Genomic DNA, 16,617 nt, shown 5'->3' on the forward strand with positions numbered 1-16,617 from the left:
GGAATTTTTAAGGTACTTCATTTAAAGAAACAGGCAAACAAAAAAGCTAGTTTCTCATTTATGGTGACGTTAAAGGGAAAATTATTGAAACATATTCACTTACGTGAAATGTTCTTTTTGCTATTTTCTGTTTGAAAAGTGTTTTAAAAATGTGAGGTTTCAGCTCAGTTCCAGGTAGGAAGTGTTTTTAAATCTCCACATTATTCTAGGGGTTGAAAAACAGTTTCTTTCTCAGACTTTTGCTAATTGGTCTTGCTGTCTTCTTTTTCTTTTTCTTTTCTTTTTTTTTTTTTTTTTTTTGTGTGAGTTGGTGTAGAGAGGCATAACCCCAGAAAAATTACATCAAATGCCAGTTCATTAAACCACAAAACCGCATCTGTCAGTTGTTGGAGAAGAGTAGGCAAACTGCTTCATTTCACTAGCATCGCTTCTACATTCTCAATTTTCTGAGAAAATTGATGTAATCCTTAACTTCCTCTCTGAATTGCTTCCTAAACTGACACCATACTATTACAGCAGAGCCACAGGTTTTGTGATGCTCTCTGCGAACTAACTCATGCACGAAACAAGCATCGCAGTTACCATGCAGCTATTACAAAACTCAACTCTCCCACCATAAAAGTATATCATCCCCTTAAGTTTGAGTAACAGAAGATGATGATTTCTACTGCATTATTTGTTCAGAGAGAGCAAACTCTGTAATGTGTGAGGAAAACAGCTGAATAATCGGGAAGACTTCAGTGGGAGCAACATATGCTCCTGGTGCTTCCTGCTGAGCCTGCTGAAATGTTTTACAGTTACAGATGCCAACTTTCTGAGGATAAAAACTGTTGCTGCAAAGGTGGGAAGTTCTAACCAATTCTGACAAATAGAGGACTATCATGCCTGAGCTGAAGAGTAGTGGGAGCCGCCTTACAAATTTTTGTGATTTAGTTGTAATTGTGGTTGGCACGCATAAAAAGATCAATCTCAACACAATATTAATTATCTTTGATTTCATTTGCTTCCAAGTGCAGCTTAAGTAAAACTGTTTTGTAAGCCAAGTAATGGGGTAAATAATTTAGCACTGAGTAAATAATGTGAATTGTAACTGTGAACTGAAAAAATGTTACTAGATATCCCAAGATCCAGAGTTGTCAAAACAGAAGTTCAGGAAAAAAACCAAGAGTTGCACAGATGCACCAACTGTCTTTAAGCAGTAATTATGCACAAGCATATATAACAAAGGCAGGTAAAGGGAAGCAAATAGAATAAAAGCTGTTCATGAGTAACCCTTTTGCCTGTTACCATTTTCACAATAATTTGTATTGTCATTTTTCTCCCTGCCTCCGCATTGCTTGTCCTCCCACCACTACCCCAGAAAGATTTTTCCCCTTGTTTGGAGCACAGTCTATGAAAAAGCTGATTTGTCACTCAGCACATGCAAGAGGGGATAGGGTGACAGAAGAGTAGATGGGAATGTGGAAAGGAGGGAGGAGTAGAGGCTCTTGGAAAGGGATCTTTTCTTTCTGGTGACAAATCCACAGTTAGGAGATTCCTGACCCTCTTACAGTAGGACTTCTGTCACTGCTAAGCTAACTGTTCACATTGCTGTTCCCCAACTGAAGGACAAGAAGTGCAAGTCTTTTTTTTTTTTTAAGCTATTTTTTTTTTTCCCCTGGTAAATACTAATTTTGACCAAAATTACCAACTGTAAGAGTAAGATACATAAATCAAGCAATAGCAAACATAGAAATAAGTGGCTTAATATAGTATAAATGCAAATCTATAGTCGGCAATTGAGTTTTTCAAGCAGACATAAAGTGTTAGTCCATTGCTAGATGCATCAATAATCACACAGAAAAATCACAAGTATTACATTAATATTTTTAGGTTACTAATATAAAAGATGTAACCCTACCGGATGATGATGATGAAAAAGTAATCTCCATTTTAATTAAGTGAAAGACTATGACACATTGCAACAACTAAAGGTGAGAGTTTTTAAAAAGAACATTTTAGAATTTCCACCTGAGAGTTTTCAGAGACGAAAGTTGGAAGTTTTATGGGTTTTTAACTTTGATTTTGATAAGCTTTTGAGAATTAGTACTGCAAGAGAATGGAAGAAGGCTTACACTGAGCCAATATTTGAACTGAAAATGAAAAGTGAGCTGACCAGTTGTGTTCCAATCAGTCCTAGACAAGACAAAGAAAAAATTATAATAAAGGAGAATGATAAGGAAAAAAAGCCATTGACTAGTGATTAGGAGACAACACCGTGAAGCAACCTATTTCCTACTTGGAGCTCTAGTTACCTATTCCTACTTTCTTGTCTCTGACTGTACTATTTTTCTAAGCTTGGAACCTAAGCTTACAATGATTATTCTGTCAAAATTAGGATCCTATTCCCATGCACACTGCATCCCCACACCAGATATCTCTATTCCTTTAAATGATGCAGCCCTACTCCTGTCTTCCAAAGCTGTCCAGTGCCCAAAACCTTTCTCAAACCCTGCACACCTACAACCTTGTTCCAATCTGAAGTTCTAACCAGCTGTTGTGGACAAGGACCTTGACTTCAACCTTTGGTCTTCAAGTAGCATAAATTAAGATTTTAAATAGATATATGGGATGGATTCTTGAAACTATAGAAATAATAATGAGAAATAATGTTGGCTGCACTTTTAAATAAATTGCTTTCAATAATGCTAAATGGAAACATAAAGATTTGTGAGACAGCAGGAATGGGATTGCTGAGGAATGTTAGGTGAACTGGCAATTTCCAGAAACAAAGCAGTTAATATTTTTTCCCCTATATCACAAGTTACAAACCAGGTATATCCATTTGCCTCATTTAGAATTTTTTATATTCTTAAAAGAGCAATAACTAGGAACTCTGCTCTGAAGTTTTCCTATTGCCATGGACTTATACATGTGCAGAAGTTACTTCTACATATGCTTTAAGATCATCATTAAGAACATGGTTTCTAAAACTTAGATGAATTATGCAATATTTATCACCTAGCAGATTAATCCCTTGCTGGTGAGATCAGCAACTGAAGTTCTGATTGTTTAAGACAGTTGTTTGTATCCCACAGGTGATATCATCACCCATGTTGGAATTCATTATCTTAGCTATATTACATTAATCTTTATTTACTTACTGTGTGCTGTTACTAAGTTTTTAATTAAGACACATTTTAATTTATTGTTGTAAAGGCCTAATTTCTCTTGATTATATTCCCTGAAATCTCTTGATTCCCAGTTCATACCTAGGGGATTGACAATGTCGCCTACTTTGCCTTCCCCCCAGACTAGCAGCCCGAGCTACATCCCCTTATCCACCTAATCCACGTCTCACCTTCCTACTGTTGTGCTCCTTATCTTTCTCTGTCGTAGCTGAGTTCCACCATCCTGAGCAGGATATGCAATTATTCCTGCAGCACAGAAACTACAGGAACAAAAGGGGGAATGATGAGAAGGTACGGAGGCAATACCTCCTGCAACAGCCCAGCTTGTCACTCTTGCTCAAGAAGTGCAAGAGTAGCCGTAGCAAGACTTTCACCTGTACAGGCTCTTATAGGATCATTCCTGTGGCTCACTCTAGGGTTCCCGAAAGAGATTTCAAGTGGAAGGAGCCAGGAACAGCTGACGCTTTTCCTGTCCTAGTGTTACACCTCTCCTAGCTCTTCTCTAGTCCAAGATGATAACATTAGTACATGCGCCTGTGTATTTTCTTCATTGGTCAGGGAAAGTCTTGACATCTTGCTGAAATTTCTCACAAGCTTGCACTTCTCAACAGCTGGATTGGAAGACCTGCTGGAAAGCATCATGCCACATTTCCCTGGATTCCTTTGTTTGGAGATAAGATTAGGGAGGGACCATGTGAGCCCAGTGCTTGTCTCGGTTCTTGACACACAGTCAGACCACAGGAGTATCAAGTGCCTGCGTTCAAGGGTTGGGAACACCTTCTCCTTCTTTTTGATAAAGACACAGCCAAAGTAAATTATCTGGAGGAAAAACTGTAGGATGAGAAATTGAAGTGATCATTAAGAAAGCATTAAAACATTTCTATTATGAGATACAAATTGTTATATTCTTTCAAGTCACCAGTGTGAAACATGCCTTGTAGTGCTGAGAGTCAAGCTATAAATGAAAATGTTATTACTTGATATACAAGTCTGAAGAAAAATTATAATCATGTCTTCCACATGTGTAGTAATATCTCTGTAGAGGCTGACCATATTTATGGCTTAGACAGTATGCATCATTTTACTACTATACATTAACATTTATTTAGGGCAGTGTAATGTAATTTAAGTTGATGAGTTCTTGTCATCTTTATAAATTATTGTTTCATGTGTTTGAGAATTCTAGAGAGAGAATATGAAGAGGAACCTCAAAAAGAAAGAGCACATAAACCAATTTGTTGGGTTTTGTTAGTTATGCAAAGCACAGAGACTCTTCTTGTCTATTGCCTTCTGAGTCTGGCAGGTTTAAAACTGATAACTCTGTGATGTTCCTCACCCCTTTGTATGTATGGAAACACATTCAGTCTCAATAAGTTAATTTTTTCTCTGTAATTTATATGATAAATTAGTTTATGATCACATATCTGTGAAGAGTAAAGGTAAAATGTTATGCTGTGGAAGAAAGTTATGCAAATCCTATGTGCGTTTAAAATATAGTATGGGAGTATTATACTGATGTTTTCCCCCTTTTAAAATCTGTACCACTTAGTACAATGTACCTGCTGAAGTGTTTGCAACTTTTAGTGTTCTATGACTTAGCATTTATTACAGAAAGTTATTTCCCTCTGTCTTCCACCACCCCCCCACTTTTCAACATGCACATCCATCCATCTGATATGTGAGGGGAATTATGTTTAGCCTGGCAATTAAAGCGGATATATCTCCTTCAAACTCCTCCTGCCCTGACCATCCACTTTAGAGGATGTGGAAGCTCTGGGGAGCACATACAGGTTACTGAATGCTGTGTGCCTGCAGCAGTTCTGTAAACCTCGTCCTTCGCTTGTTGTCTGGCAGTCGTTAAGAAGGCAGGAACAGTTAAGGTGGGGTTCACGAGCTCTACCCATCACATACTGTTGGAAGCTAGTTCCCAAATGAAATAAGTTAATAAAGTTGCAATCTAATTAAGCTTCATCTCTTCCATCCCTCATATCTTCTTTTATGTCTGGGCAATGGATTGCAACTAATTGTGTGATTTTTAGCATGTGCAAGGAAAAGATTTTCTGTTTGTTTATTTGCAGTAGAGTTGCACTATTTGATAATTATTTGCTAATCATTAGATAGCATGTCTTGAAAAGTGCCTATGAAGTTGTAACAAATCACAAAAATGAGTTATATGCTTTCCTCTCCAAATGGTTAGTACCTTTGAAAGAGGTAGTGATTTTATTTTTTTTAACTAATCCCTGAGGAGAAATAGAAGTACATCATGATTTTTCAAGGCTTTCTATCGCTCCCAGTGCTCAAGGATGTTTAAAGCACAAAACACTACTGTTTGTCAGATTACAAATTTGTTCATACATTATCATTGTAATGCGAGATGGTGGCACTGAAGTGCAGCAGGCAAACAGAAGAAAAGCTTCTAAGCATACTCCCTGGCTTTTTTTTCATGTCATCTGGGCTTGCATACTTTGTCTAAAGAAAGATCTCGTGTACAGTATATTTTCAGACATAAACAAACAATGCACTTTTAAAAACTTGGATAAAATAAAATTGATATCTTGAACTGATAAAAATCTGTGTTTAGAAATAAAAAAGAAACAAAAAATAAGATATAGAAGGTTAAAATTAAAAAAAAATTGTAAACTTTTGGTTCATTTCTAGATAGTCTTAAATAATGTGAATGAATTATTTTCAAACTGATTGAGTTGTCAATCTGGTAGATAAGCTAGGTATTTATTCTTGTGTCCAATGAATGTAGATTTCAGCAGGGCAGATTTCATGGTGAGATCTGCAGAGCCTTCTTTCCCTGCTAAATGAAGATTTTGAGCCTTTGAAATCAGTGGCTGAATTCCCATATAGGACATGGGATTTCATGTTGATTGTCTGCTTAAAATATAATTTTTCTGAACTTTATTTTTCAACTTTTCTACTTAGTTCTATCACCTATGAATGTAGAAGGTTCTTTGGATTTGGACATAGATGATTAATGTGGGCAATTCCAGCAGAATAAAAATTTCATAATGTATTGATTTGCTCTGTATTCCCTCTGAAGGAAAAATGTCCCCGTAGGAAATAACAGACAGTACATGGTTCTCAATGTGAAGCATAATTCACTAGTGAATACAGGAAAAAAAAGTCTCAGAATAAGCACTTTTCAATATGGAGACAGATGGCCACATCACTTGGCAAGCATTCAGCTTTTTTCCCTGACATGTTTAAATAATGTTTATCAAACAATAGACAGGGATAAAAATCAAGGTAGCCTTAAATTTATCTCAAACAGACTGGCAGGCTGCTGTAGAAGTGTCCTATAAATAACAATAAACAGCTGTTGAACGAAAGTCAATAAGGTGGAAAGAGAGTTTTTCTATTGGACTGTAGAAATACATATATCTGTATTTCTTTTTCTTGTAATGAAATGTTCTGTCCTCTTTCCCAGCCCAGAACTCAACATACTGTTTATATACCTGGCACAGTGTACAATGATTAGAGGCAAAAACCAGATGGCCATATTTTTCCTTGTCTTGTTTATTTAGGTGACGGATAGATGAATCCTAACTTTACCTATCAATCTAACTGTAATTATTTATGTTCTATTGTGAATTTTTGCATGCAAATACTCATGCACATACGCACACACAGAGAAATAGAAGTAAACTGCCTCTTTCTCTTTCTTCCTTAGGCCTAGAAAGAATTGCAAGAGATTCGGCCTATGAGCAAGAAGGAAAAGTTCAGTTTGTAATTGATGCGGTATATTCCATGGCCTATGCACTACACAACATGCATAAAGATCTCTGTCCTGGATATATTGGTCTATGCCCAAGGATGAGCACAACTGATGGTAAAGAACTACTTGGCTATATCCGGGCAGTAAACTTTAACGGTAAGTTATATGTACTCCCCCCCCCCGCCTTTTCTTCTTTAAATGTTTCAGAAGTGACACGATTTGTTTTCTTATTTATGTAGGATACTTTAAGGCACAGTGGAAAACAGGATTAGAAGCAGTTCTCATTTAATCAGAACTGTGAGTTTTTCCACCTGCTTTGAAACCCCAGGTCTATTTCTCGTCTTAACATTAAGCTGCTCCCAAAAGAGGCAGATGTTAAAAATAAGAATCTGTCGATCAAAATATTCGGGTGAAAAGGTGCTATTATAGAAACAAGTTGAGGACTCATGCAGTCCTATTGACAGGTTAAAATCCTTTGACAGAGGTTGCTTGTGTGTTTGCAAGAGAATGAATTGAAAAAAATACCCTTTTGAAAATTGCCTTCTGAAATTACTGTTAACAATTTCCTTACAAAAGTGAATAGTGAGGAGTTTGCTTTCAATTTGCATATTTAAATCTCAATTAAAACACTCACTAGCAGTTCTGGCTTCTTTTCCATTTCATTGTTTCTGACTCAGTGATTTAGCGAGCTTTAACACAACTGCAATATATATTTTTAAACAACACTACATAATATTCTGTGCAGCTGGGATCTGCCTGCTGGGGAAATGTAGTTACAGATGCTTATGCTGTTAACAGTAGAGGCCAATAAAGAACAGGATTAATTTATGTATGTGGAATTGAAAAGGGTAGAACATACTTGATGGTGAAATAAAGTTGCTGAAAACCTACATTATTTCATTAAAGTCATAATTATTGTAGACTATATTTATCATTATTTTACAAAGAAATGGAACAATATTCTTTGCTGTGTTTTGGTTGCTTTTTTTTCTCCACTTGGTGGTAATTCACATACTAGACATGCCTTCTAACTATGCAGTGAGGAGCACTGTCTATCGCAATTTATTCCAATGACCTCAGCTGCCAGCCTTTTTGAAAAAAAGTACAAGGTCATTTTGAATTTAGCTTCTGAGTGGAAGCTTTTTTTGCTTTAGGTGATATACCAGACCATTTGGTTGATATGAAAGTTGGCTGTAGTTCACAGTTTTTTCTTCCAATGTAATTTTCATGAAAAGGGAATCCCTGTCTCCAGGAATATAAAGATAGAAGTTTAAATACTTCTTTAGTGATTTTAAAGACCTCCTGGAGCAAAATATGTTGCTAGCAAACGGGAGATACTGTTATGATGACAAAGGTAGGCAGCATATTGTAAGGTTTGCAGTGATAATTATCTACATTTCTAGTAGATATTCTCCTGGGTATGTGTTGTTAAAGCACAAAGAAAGTGATGTATTTTCATTTGGTGAGCATGGAAGTTTAGCATAGAAAGGTAAGCTGTACATTTTATATGAAACCTTTCTCTCCGTAGATTGTTGTATTTCATCAATACCTGTCATGATTTCTCTGGCTGACTCTTAAGTATTGCAACAAGGGGAGATGAAAGACTGGGATAAAGCATTCTGGACACTAATGAAAAAGTATCTGTTTTTGAACTAGGGATTTACTGAAAGAGGAAAAAAGAAAAAACAGAAAAAAAAAAGAAACATTTCTGTGAGGTTGACTTTCTGTCCCATGGCATACGTTAACTGTTCCCTGTACTATGCTAGTCCACATTATGTACTGGTGTACCAATTTTTGGTGTGTGTTATTTGCCCAAATATTTCCTTTTTTTTCATCTTGCGTTGGGAGGCATAAGCAGAGGACAGTTTTTAAGCCTTTGCCTTTTCCTCTTACTCCCAAACTCCTGTTCCTCAGGACAGCACTGCCGCTCTGTCCGACTTGGTTTACAGAAGTGAATATTTACATAGATTGCCAGACGTCCTGTGCTGGGAGTTGACAGTAGTGTTGTGTGTTGATTTTGACATGCATCGTAGGTTCAGTCGTTAATAATGTAGTATATTACAAGTGAAGTGATACATGAACAGAAAACCTGGCCTTTCACAGCCCTTCAAGGTAGCATTTTTCTATCCTAACAATCACAGGATCAGAGCATTGCTGAAGTTGGCAGGGACCTCCAGCAATCACCTACTCCAATGTCCCGCTCAGACCAGGGTCAGCCAAATCAGGTTACTTAGGACCATTTCCAGCCAGGTTTTAAATATATAGAAGGATGGAGAACCCTCCAAAATTCTCTCTGAGCAGTGAGTTCCGATATTTGATCGTCTTCACAGTAAAGAAGTTTTTTCTTATGCTTAAACAACTTTTCCTGTGTTTTAGAATTAAGCCCCTGCTCTTCAAGGTGATAATAATTTCTAGTATCAAGAAGTAACTGGCATTTTTGAGTCAGGCAGTTTTTCTTTTTATTCCATGTCAGTTTCCCCACATGATTCTACCCTTATGCATATGAAACCAACTTCTCGCCTCTCTTAATGCAGTATATCCCTCTTAACCGAGGTAGTAATGAGTGCGTGTAAGTCCAATTAATATGCTGTCACATTCAACTTAGTGGGTTTCACCTCACAAAATGGACTTGTTTTATGAAGGACATCTGTCTGCTTTATGGAGGGTATTTGCAAGGGTAAGAAAACATACATATTTCTGCTCATTGGAGTAACTGTTTTGCTTTTGACTGCAAGTAATCACTTTGAAATGTGTTTATTTTTGTTTACTCTTTTTAGTTTTATTTACAAATTATGAAGAAGATTTGTTCCCCTGAAGGATTCATCTGTGTAATATTCCATGACACCCTCATGACTGAAGGGTGATCATAACCACCAGCACACAGTGTACTGATGTAATTGATACGACATTTGTTTCTGCTTAGATATTCTTTTACCAGTTGTATGATAAATGCAAAAAATCTCACAGTTCAGCATGATTTTAAAGGGGATAGAACTTCTTCATTTGTAATAGGAATGAAGAAATTTATTTGTACATGAGATTTGAGTTGCTGCTGAGTGTAGTCTCCTGTTTTACTATTGCCTGTGTTTTTCTTAGGACAGCTAGCAAAGTATGGTGTCTAAAAACAATTGCTTTTCATTTATAATGGGCAGTTTAATAATGAATCTAATTTCATGGGGAAGAAACTTCTAATGTAACTGGTACAGCCTATTGCTGTGTACATCGAAAGAGTTTTTAAACAACAGGAAAATATAAAGCCAGTGTGCTAAGATGTGGCATATTTAGTTCACTGTGTTCTTGACGGTCACTGCTAGTAGACCATAACCAGCCCTTTCTGGCTATTTGATCAAAGAATACGTAGAGATTTCAGAAGTTTCCTGCTCCTAATTTTTTTTTTTCCCAGGCAAAAAGTGAATGTTGTCACTTTATGGTGTTCTTATTTTAATAAAGGTGCCATATTTGAAAGATTTTCCTTACCAGCTTTTGTATTCAAACAGAATGAGATATTTATGTGAAAGTGGTGTTTCATATTTAAAGTTATGCAAAGCAAATAGCTTTTCTGTTAATTAGGTTTACAAATGGTGATGTCTGCAATAGTGTAATTGTGGCAGGATAAGTTCTCCCACCACATTGCTCTAGTGTTCTCACTCTATTTAACTTCATTATTCTGTCTACAAAATAAGCAGATGTTTTCTAAGGGTTTTTACCCTGGTATGTGCTAAGTGTTTTATGAGAAGTGCTCTGCTGAATTCAACATAAGTGCTCATCATTTAACAGAAACAGGACTTGAATGAACATGCATTTGTGGTGGATGGAGATGTTTCAAAGGTGGTTTTGTTTTGTTTTTCTTTTTGTGAAAAAGATTTATCTTTATACTTCCTTCCTGACAAAGCAAAAAAAGGATGACAACATGGATACAGTGCTATTTCTTGGGTGGGAATAAAGCAGAAAGTGGTAGGACTGATCAATGCCTCCCTTTCCAGTTGTCCCACTACAAAAGTGAAGATCAGAATTTATAGTTAAATTCCAAAGATAAAGATCACTGCTTATATTGTACATAAAACATTTCATATAGAAGAAAGTTCACTCTTTCTATTTATATAGACTTATAGGTAGTATAAGGTAGCTGGTTTTTGCCTACCTTTAGTGATATATTTGTATTGATATTGACATTAACACACTGTAGTAGTTCCAGGGATAAATATCGAGAAAACATCACACACGAACACAATATATTTACAGATATTACAATATGAGTCTTTCGCTTAATCATAAGGGTAAGGGCAGAACTTGACCCATACTCTTATGCATACAAACAGACATTTTATTTGCTTTGATGGGCTACTTATCCTGTGGCTGAGCAGGATACTTGCTACTTTGATATCTTTTTAGGTGAGCAGGGATAAGCAAGAAGGGAACAGAGAATTGGTGGAAGCACTGACTCCCCTCTGCTGTCAATGCTTAGATAAATGTTGTTGCTCCTGCAGGAGGTCACTGCAACATCAGTTCCCCCTCCTAGTGAAGAAGAGACTCAAAATAAAATCTGAGTCTGACTGTGCAACCTTTTCTCTGGTCTCCTCTGGGACAAAGTAAAGCAACTATGTTGCTGGGATTTTGTAACAAGTCTACAATAACACTGGAACAGGTTGCCTGTAAAGGTTGTGGAGTCTCCATCCTCGGAGATATTCAAAACCCGGCTGGGCATGGACAACCTGCTTTAGGTGAGCCTGCTCTAAGCAGCGGGGTTGGACTGGGTGATCTCCAGAGGTCCCTTCCCACCTCAGCCATGCTGTGATTCTGTAGCCCTAGCTGGACTTGAAAGAAAGAAAAGTATGTCACTTACCCTTGCTTTACAATATTTAATGAACATATGTTACCTTTACTCTATTCTTCTGGAACTAATTTCATAGTCTGAGTAGACTAGTAAGTGTTGCTGTTATTTGTTTTTTAGATATGTTAATTAAATGCCTTTGAGAAAAGATTAATTTTGGCTGCACAAACAAAAATACACATGCATGCAGCATCAGCCCTAGTTAAAAAGGAAACATGCAAAATTTCATCCGGAAAAGGCAGAATGATGCCAGAGAATGAGAACATAAGAACAGAAACTAGCAGGCAAACTCAAAATAACGTGTCAACACTTGTAAACTAAAAATTAATGATCACTCTACATTGTAATATTTTTTTCTGTGAAAGCAGTATCTATTGAGGACAGTATTTAAAAAAAATGAAGAATGAGGTTTCTCGTGGAGAATTTTGAACTCTCCAGAGAATCATTATTGTGGAATCAGCCATTTACAAAATTCATCTTCTCCTGCTATCTTTTGAAGTTGCTAAGACATCAATCTATGCAAAACTCTCATGGCTTGATATTCAGCTCAGACTGTTTTAAGTGTTTTCTTGAAGAAAGTTGACACCTCTCTATTCTTTCACTGAGTACAAAATCTGCATTCTCAAATCATTATTTATCATTAAAACAGAAGCTTTAAAGTCATGCCCTTTGAGGCTGATAAGTTTTGACATTTTTTAAGGCATTAAGCGCAATAGAACTAAATGTCCCACTCCTAACTCAGATTTTTAAAAATCCAACCCTCAAGTCTACAACTACCAATAGAGAAAAAAAACTTTTTGAAACAGTTGAATTTGGGCACATCTGTGATTTTTAAAGTTATGAGTTCTTATTGTCAGTTCATAATTTAGTGGTTCATACTGTCAGAAAAACTTGGCATCATACGATGCCACTGGTATTCTGATAGGGTTAAAAACATATTTAAGTATAATGGGAGATAATAGCAGATGAGTAGATCAGAGAGGGACAAACAACATTGACAATGAGTTGGGAAGGGCTGAACTCTGCTGATCTTGCTAGGATTCACTGTGGTAGCAACTCTAGTTTCACTAATCTGTACTCTACTGAAGAAATAAAGATACTGCTTTCAGCTGCAGAAGTGGAGGTGGAAGGGGGAATGTCTGCTGCAGTTTTATTAAAATCTGTGATGTTTGTTCTGGTAGGAGTTAATCACATGACATAATTCCATGTAATTTTTTAAAAAATCTTGATGGTACAGAGGAATGTTTGAAAACATGGCTAAGCTTAAACTAATATAGACCTGAACTCATAAAATCCCAGAATTCAAAATAGTTCATTCCTTTCATGTACTTTTGTCATGGTTTCAGAGGTGTCTAATTTGGGTTGTGAATGCACTGAGGCTATGGCAGACCATTTGTAATAAAGAATCCTGATGTCTATTTTCCCATACCTTTATCTTAAATTAAGAAAGGAGTTACCTCTGTTAATTTATTATTGGAGATGAGCAGGGGATGATTTCAAATAAGTTCTTCCTTAGCATGCTAATTATTTTGATGGAATTAATCCAGGTGGCTATACAGGAAACTGAAATTGCACATTCTGAATCACTCTTAACAGGTTTAAGTAACGTATAGTTATAATGTAAGCACGCACAGCAAGCAAAGCTTGGAGCTGCTGTAATTCTTAGGTACCTCATGAATCCATGTGATTAAAATCAGAGATTATGAAAATGCTGGGTGTGAAATTAGAAGGTAGAACCTAAAAGTAAGTGCAATTTATAGCTGTGCTCTTGTTTACGTACAGATCTTAAGTACTGATTAATTGAGCAATATATATGCTCCACATACAAAATTCATGATGTAGAACGTGACTGAGGTCAGTTCTCTGTTTTGAGGAACAAGGTCTAATTCATAAGGTATTTTTATAATTATTATGCAAAGGAAGGTGATAAAGGATTTACCCTCATTACCCATGAAAATTGATTTCCATCTCCTGATAGGTGAGGATATTCAGCTATATTAAAGTACAGTTTTCTAATATGACCAAGTGAAAAACTGAAGCAATAGTGAGGAGTAGTACAAACTAAACCTTGCCATTCTGAGTGAAAAGGTATCTGAGTGCAAAGAAACTGGATCCATATTGCATGTATTTTTTTACCTTTTAGTCAGTGTAAGAAACATCACAGCTGCAGTTCTGCAGTGTTATTAAGCCATCCAGATATCCTTATTACCTTTATTAACAGGAAAAAGGCATACCACATGTTTTGAGGAAAAGAATACCTTGACAAGCTTCCTAACTTAAATGTTTAAATTTAAAATCTCCTCTTAAAACTATCAAATCAAGTAAGAATGTTTGTACAAGTTATTAATTTTTCCATATGTTGATTAATGACCCTTTTGGTAAGACAACAGTTCTGCAAGCCAGCAGGACAGTCATGAGGGGAAATGAATTGCTTTTTAGTACCTCCATGACAGAATAATACGAGCCTTTTTCATTTTCCTACAACAACTTTTACTTACAAAATGAAATAGACACATTAGAGAGAATATCAAGGTTAAAAAACAGCAAGGATTTTATTAAGGGTATTTGGTAGTATAAATACGCCACATTTATAGTTCATTCACATAAAAAGTGATCTAACTGATAATGGCTGATAAGTGACAAACTCAAAAAATAGAGCAGTTCTTCAGGGACATCACTGTCAGTGAAATTATCTTGACAAATCTTACATTCTCATATGAAGAGGAAAGTAAGCATTTCTTTATGTTAAAGAGAATGACAGTGAAATCAGGTAGACTTAATACTGTAGGGCAGGAATTACGGTAAGGAGAAGATAAATTTATAATTAACAGACATTGCTGACATCATCAGACAGCACTATCTAGTTTTTCTCCTCTAGGGAGATGTTGTGTTCAGCACTAATCAACCAGGTTCAGATCTATAGCCAAAGCAGTACTGGATTCAAGAGCAAGTTAGACATGTTAGAGCTTGTTACCAGATGTCATTTTAAGCAAAACCCAGGAGAATCCAAGCAAACTAAACAAGTCATCCAAGAGCAAAGGGGTGGGATTCAGTTCATCCCTCACAGGCAAATAGGTTTCCCTCACTTTCAGTAGCTGGTGAAGTCTACAGTGAGTGTCTAGTTCTCCATATATGTGATGGGAGAGGCTGATACCTCTAAAGGCTACCGGAGAGCTAGCCTGTCCTTTAGCATTTAGGCACTGTAGCAACTCACCTACTTCTGTATGTTTTTCTGCAAGCAGCTATGAGTCAGAGAGATTTTCTCAAAGGCTGGTTAAAGCATTTCTAATAGTATGAAATATTAAATATGTGAAAGATAGTTTATCTTAGAAGCCTCTGTAATTTACTCCAGCAGAGGAAGCATTTGCTGTTATTCCTGAGGATTAAGGTATCCAATCATTTTGGCCACACAGCAGGTTATGTTTTATGCTGAACAGATTGGACCCAAAATGTTGCTCCCCATAGTCTTAGCCAAATCTCTCCCTTGTAAGCCTGAAATAAAAAGGGTTTGATGCACAAATTCCTGAGGCGTTCCATTTTAAATAGAAAGACTGTTTCTCTCAATTCTCCTGTTTTCTCTATCATCAGAATTGAACATTTGATAATTAAAGGTAAAATAATTTGCAGTAAAGATTTTATTTGCAATTTTGTGGATTCTGTGCATAGCACACTTTCAAAGTGATGATGCATTAGTGAGGCTTCTATATTAACATTTTTCAATTTGTGCCAATTTCTTTAGGTTATTAACTTCTATAATTACATTGGCATTTAATAAAAAAAATAGTTTGGAATATAGGAAATACAGAATACTCTTTATTATTAGTTACACTTGGAAGCCTAAACTCTTTTAAGCCAAGTCATAGGAACCTACATAGCCAGATGGAATTGAAAATGGTGCTTCTCTCTATTACTTACAGCTCTATTAACAAATTATCAGCTTGACTGGTACTCGAATACAGTTTTATCTGCTGATAGTTGAGCTATTTATGTAAAAGTAAGATTATTAGAGGATACTCAGCTACATTTCAGAATATGAAAATTTGGATGTGTTTTTAACTACTGTATCAAAATTTACACACCAATCATAGCCTCCTCCTTAGACCCACCAATTACAATGGGTGAGGTTTATTAACCGGTATGATTAACTCTGATGCTGACTTGCCTAAATTTTAGGAGTCTAGCTGGAGGGTAAAAGGGTGTGGTACAACCATTCTATATTAAGTCAAGGGGAAGAGGTTTATGCCTCTGAACAGTTCCAGAGTGGAATTAGAAATATTTGATACCGCAGTGCTAACTCTGCTTTGAGATGAAGATGGTAGAAACAGTGGAGCTTGGTCCTTCTCCCAGACTTTTCATATTAGTCTGGGATTAGGATGTTCACTAAGGAAATAAAGTAATTGACTTCTAAGCCTTTAATCCAAAGGAGACTGAAGCCATGTCCCAGAAGCAAGCCTTAAACAAGTGTAGGGCATGACTGGGAGGATATTCCTTACTCTTGTTGCATTTGGGTTTCTGTGCAGCTAAGAATTCAAGACTTCCTAGAAGTCCTATCTGAATGGACTCTCAATATCCTATCTTAGTAGCACTAAGTGGCTATTAGTTTATATGAATTTGTAGTTTTTATTGTATTTTTATTCTAGTGAAAGCAGAATCGAAGCAGCTATAAATGGATGACTCCATATTTCTACCCAGCCAGCACTGAAGCAAGAAATCTTAGTGCAGTACAGGATAAATTTTATGCATTTGTTGGAGTTTTTTCTATTGTGCACCATACACAAAGACCTATCATCAACATCTGAATTATTTTTCATTTTCATTCAGATAAAAAATTTTCTGTTTTATAGAAGATGATTTACAAGTTACCCTTTGGGATTAAAGCCACATATCTGTAT

The 16,617-nt window shown here is 36.3% G+C and overlaps 1 protein-coding gene across 1 annotated transcript in view; it reads left to right on the forward strand.

Annotated features, from left to right (window-relative positions):
• GRM8 (glutamate metabotropic receptor 8) overlaps nucleotides 1-16,617 on the forward strand; it is a 349,904-nt gene that overhangs the window by 209,203 nt on the left and 124,084 nt on the right. The window contains exon 6 of the mRNA XM_075024972.1: nucleotides 6,850-7,050. Within this exon, the coding sequence (XP_074881073.1) occupies nucleotides 6,850-7,050 (201 nt within the window). The remainder of the gene's footprint in view (nucleotides 1-6,849; nucleotides 7,051-16,617) is intronic.

This window comes from Buteo buteo, chromosome 4 (genome assembly GCF_964188355.1).
Source record: "Buteo buteo chromosome 4, bButBut1.hap1.1, whole genome shotgun sequence".
Lineage (NCBI taxonomy): Eukaryota > Metazoa > Chordata > Aves > Accipitriformes > Accipitridae > Buteo > Buteo buteo.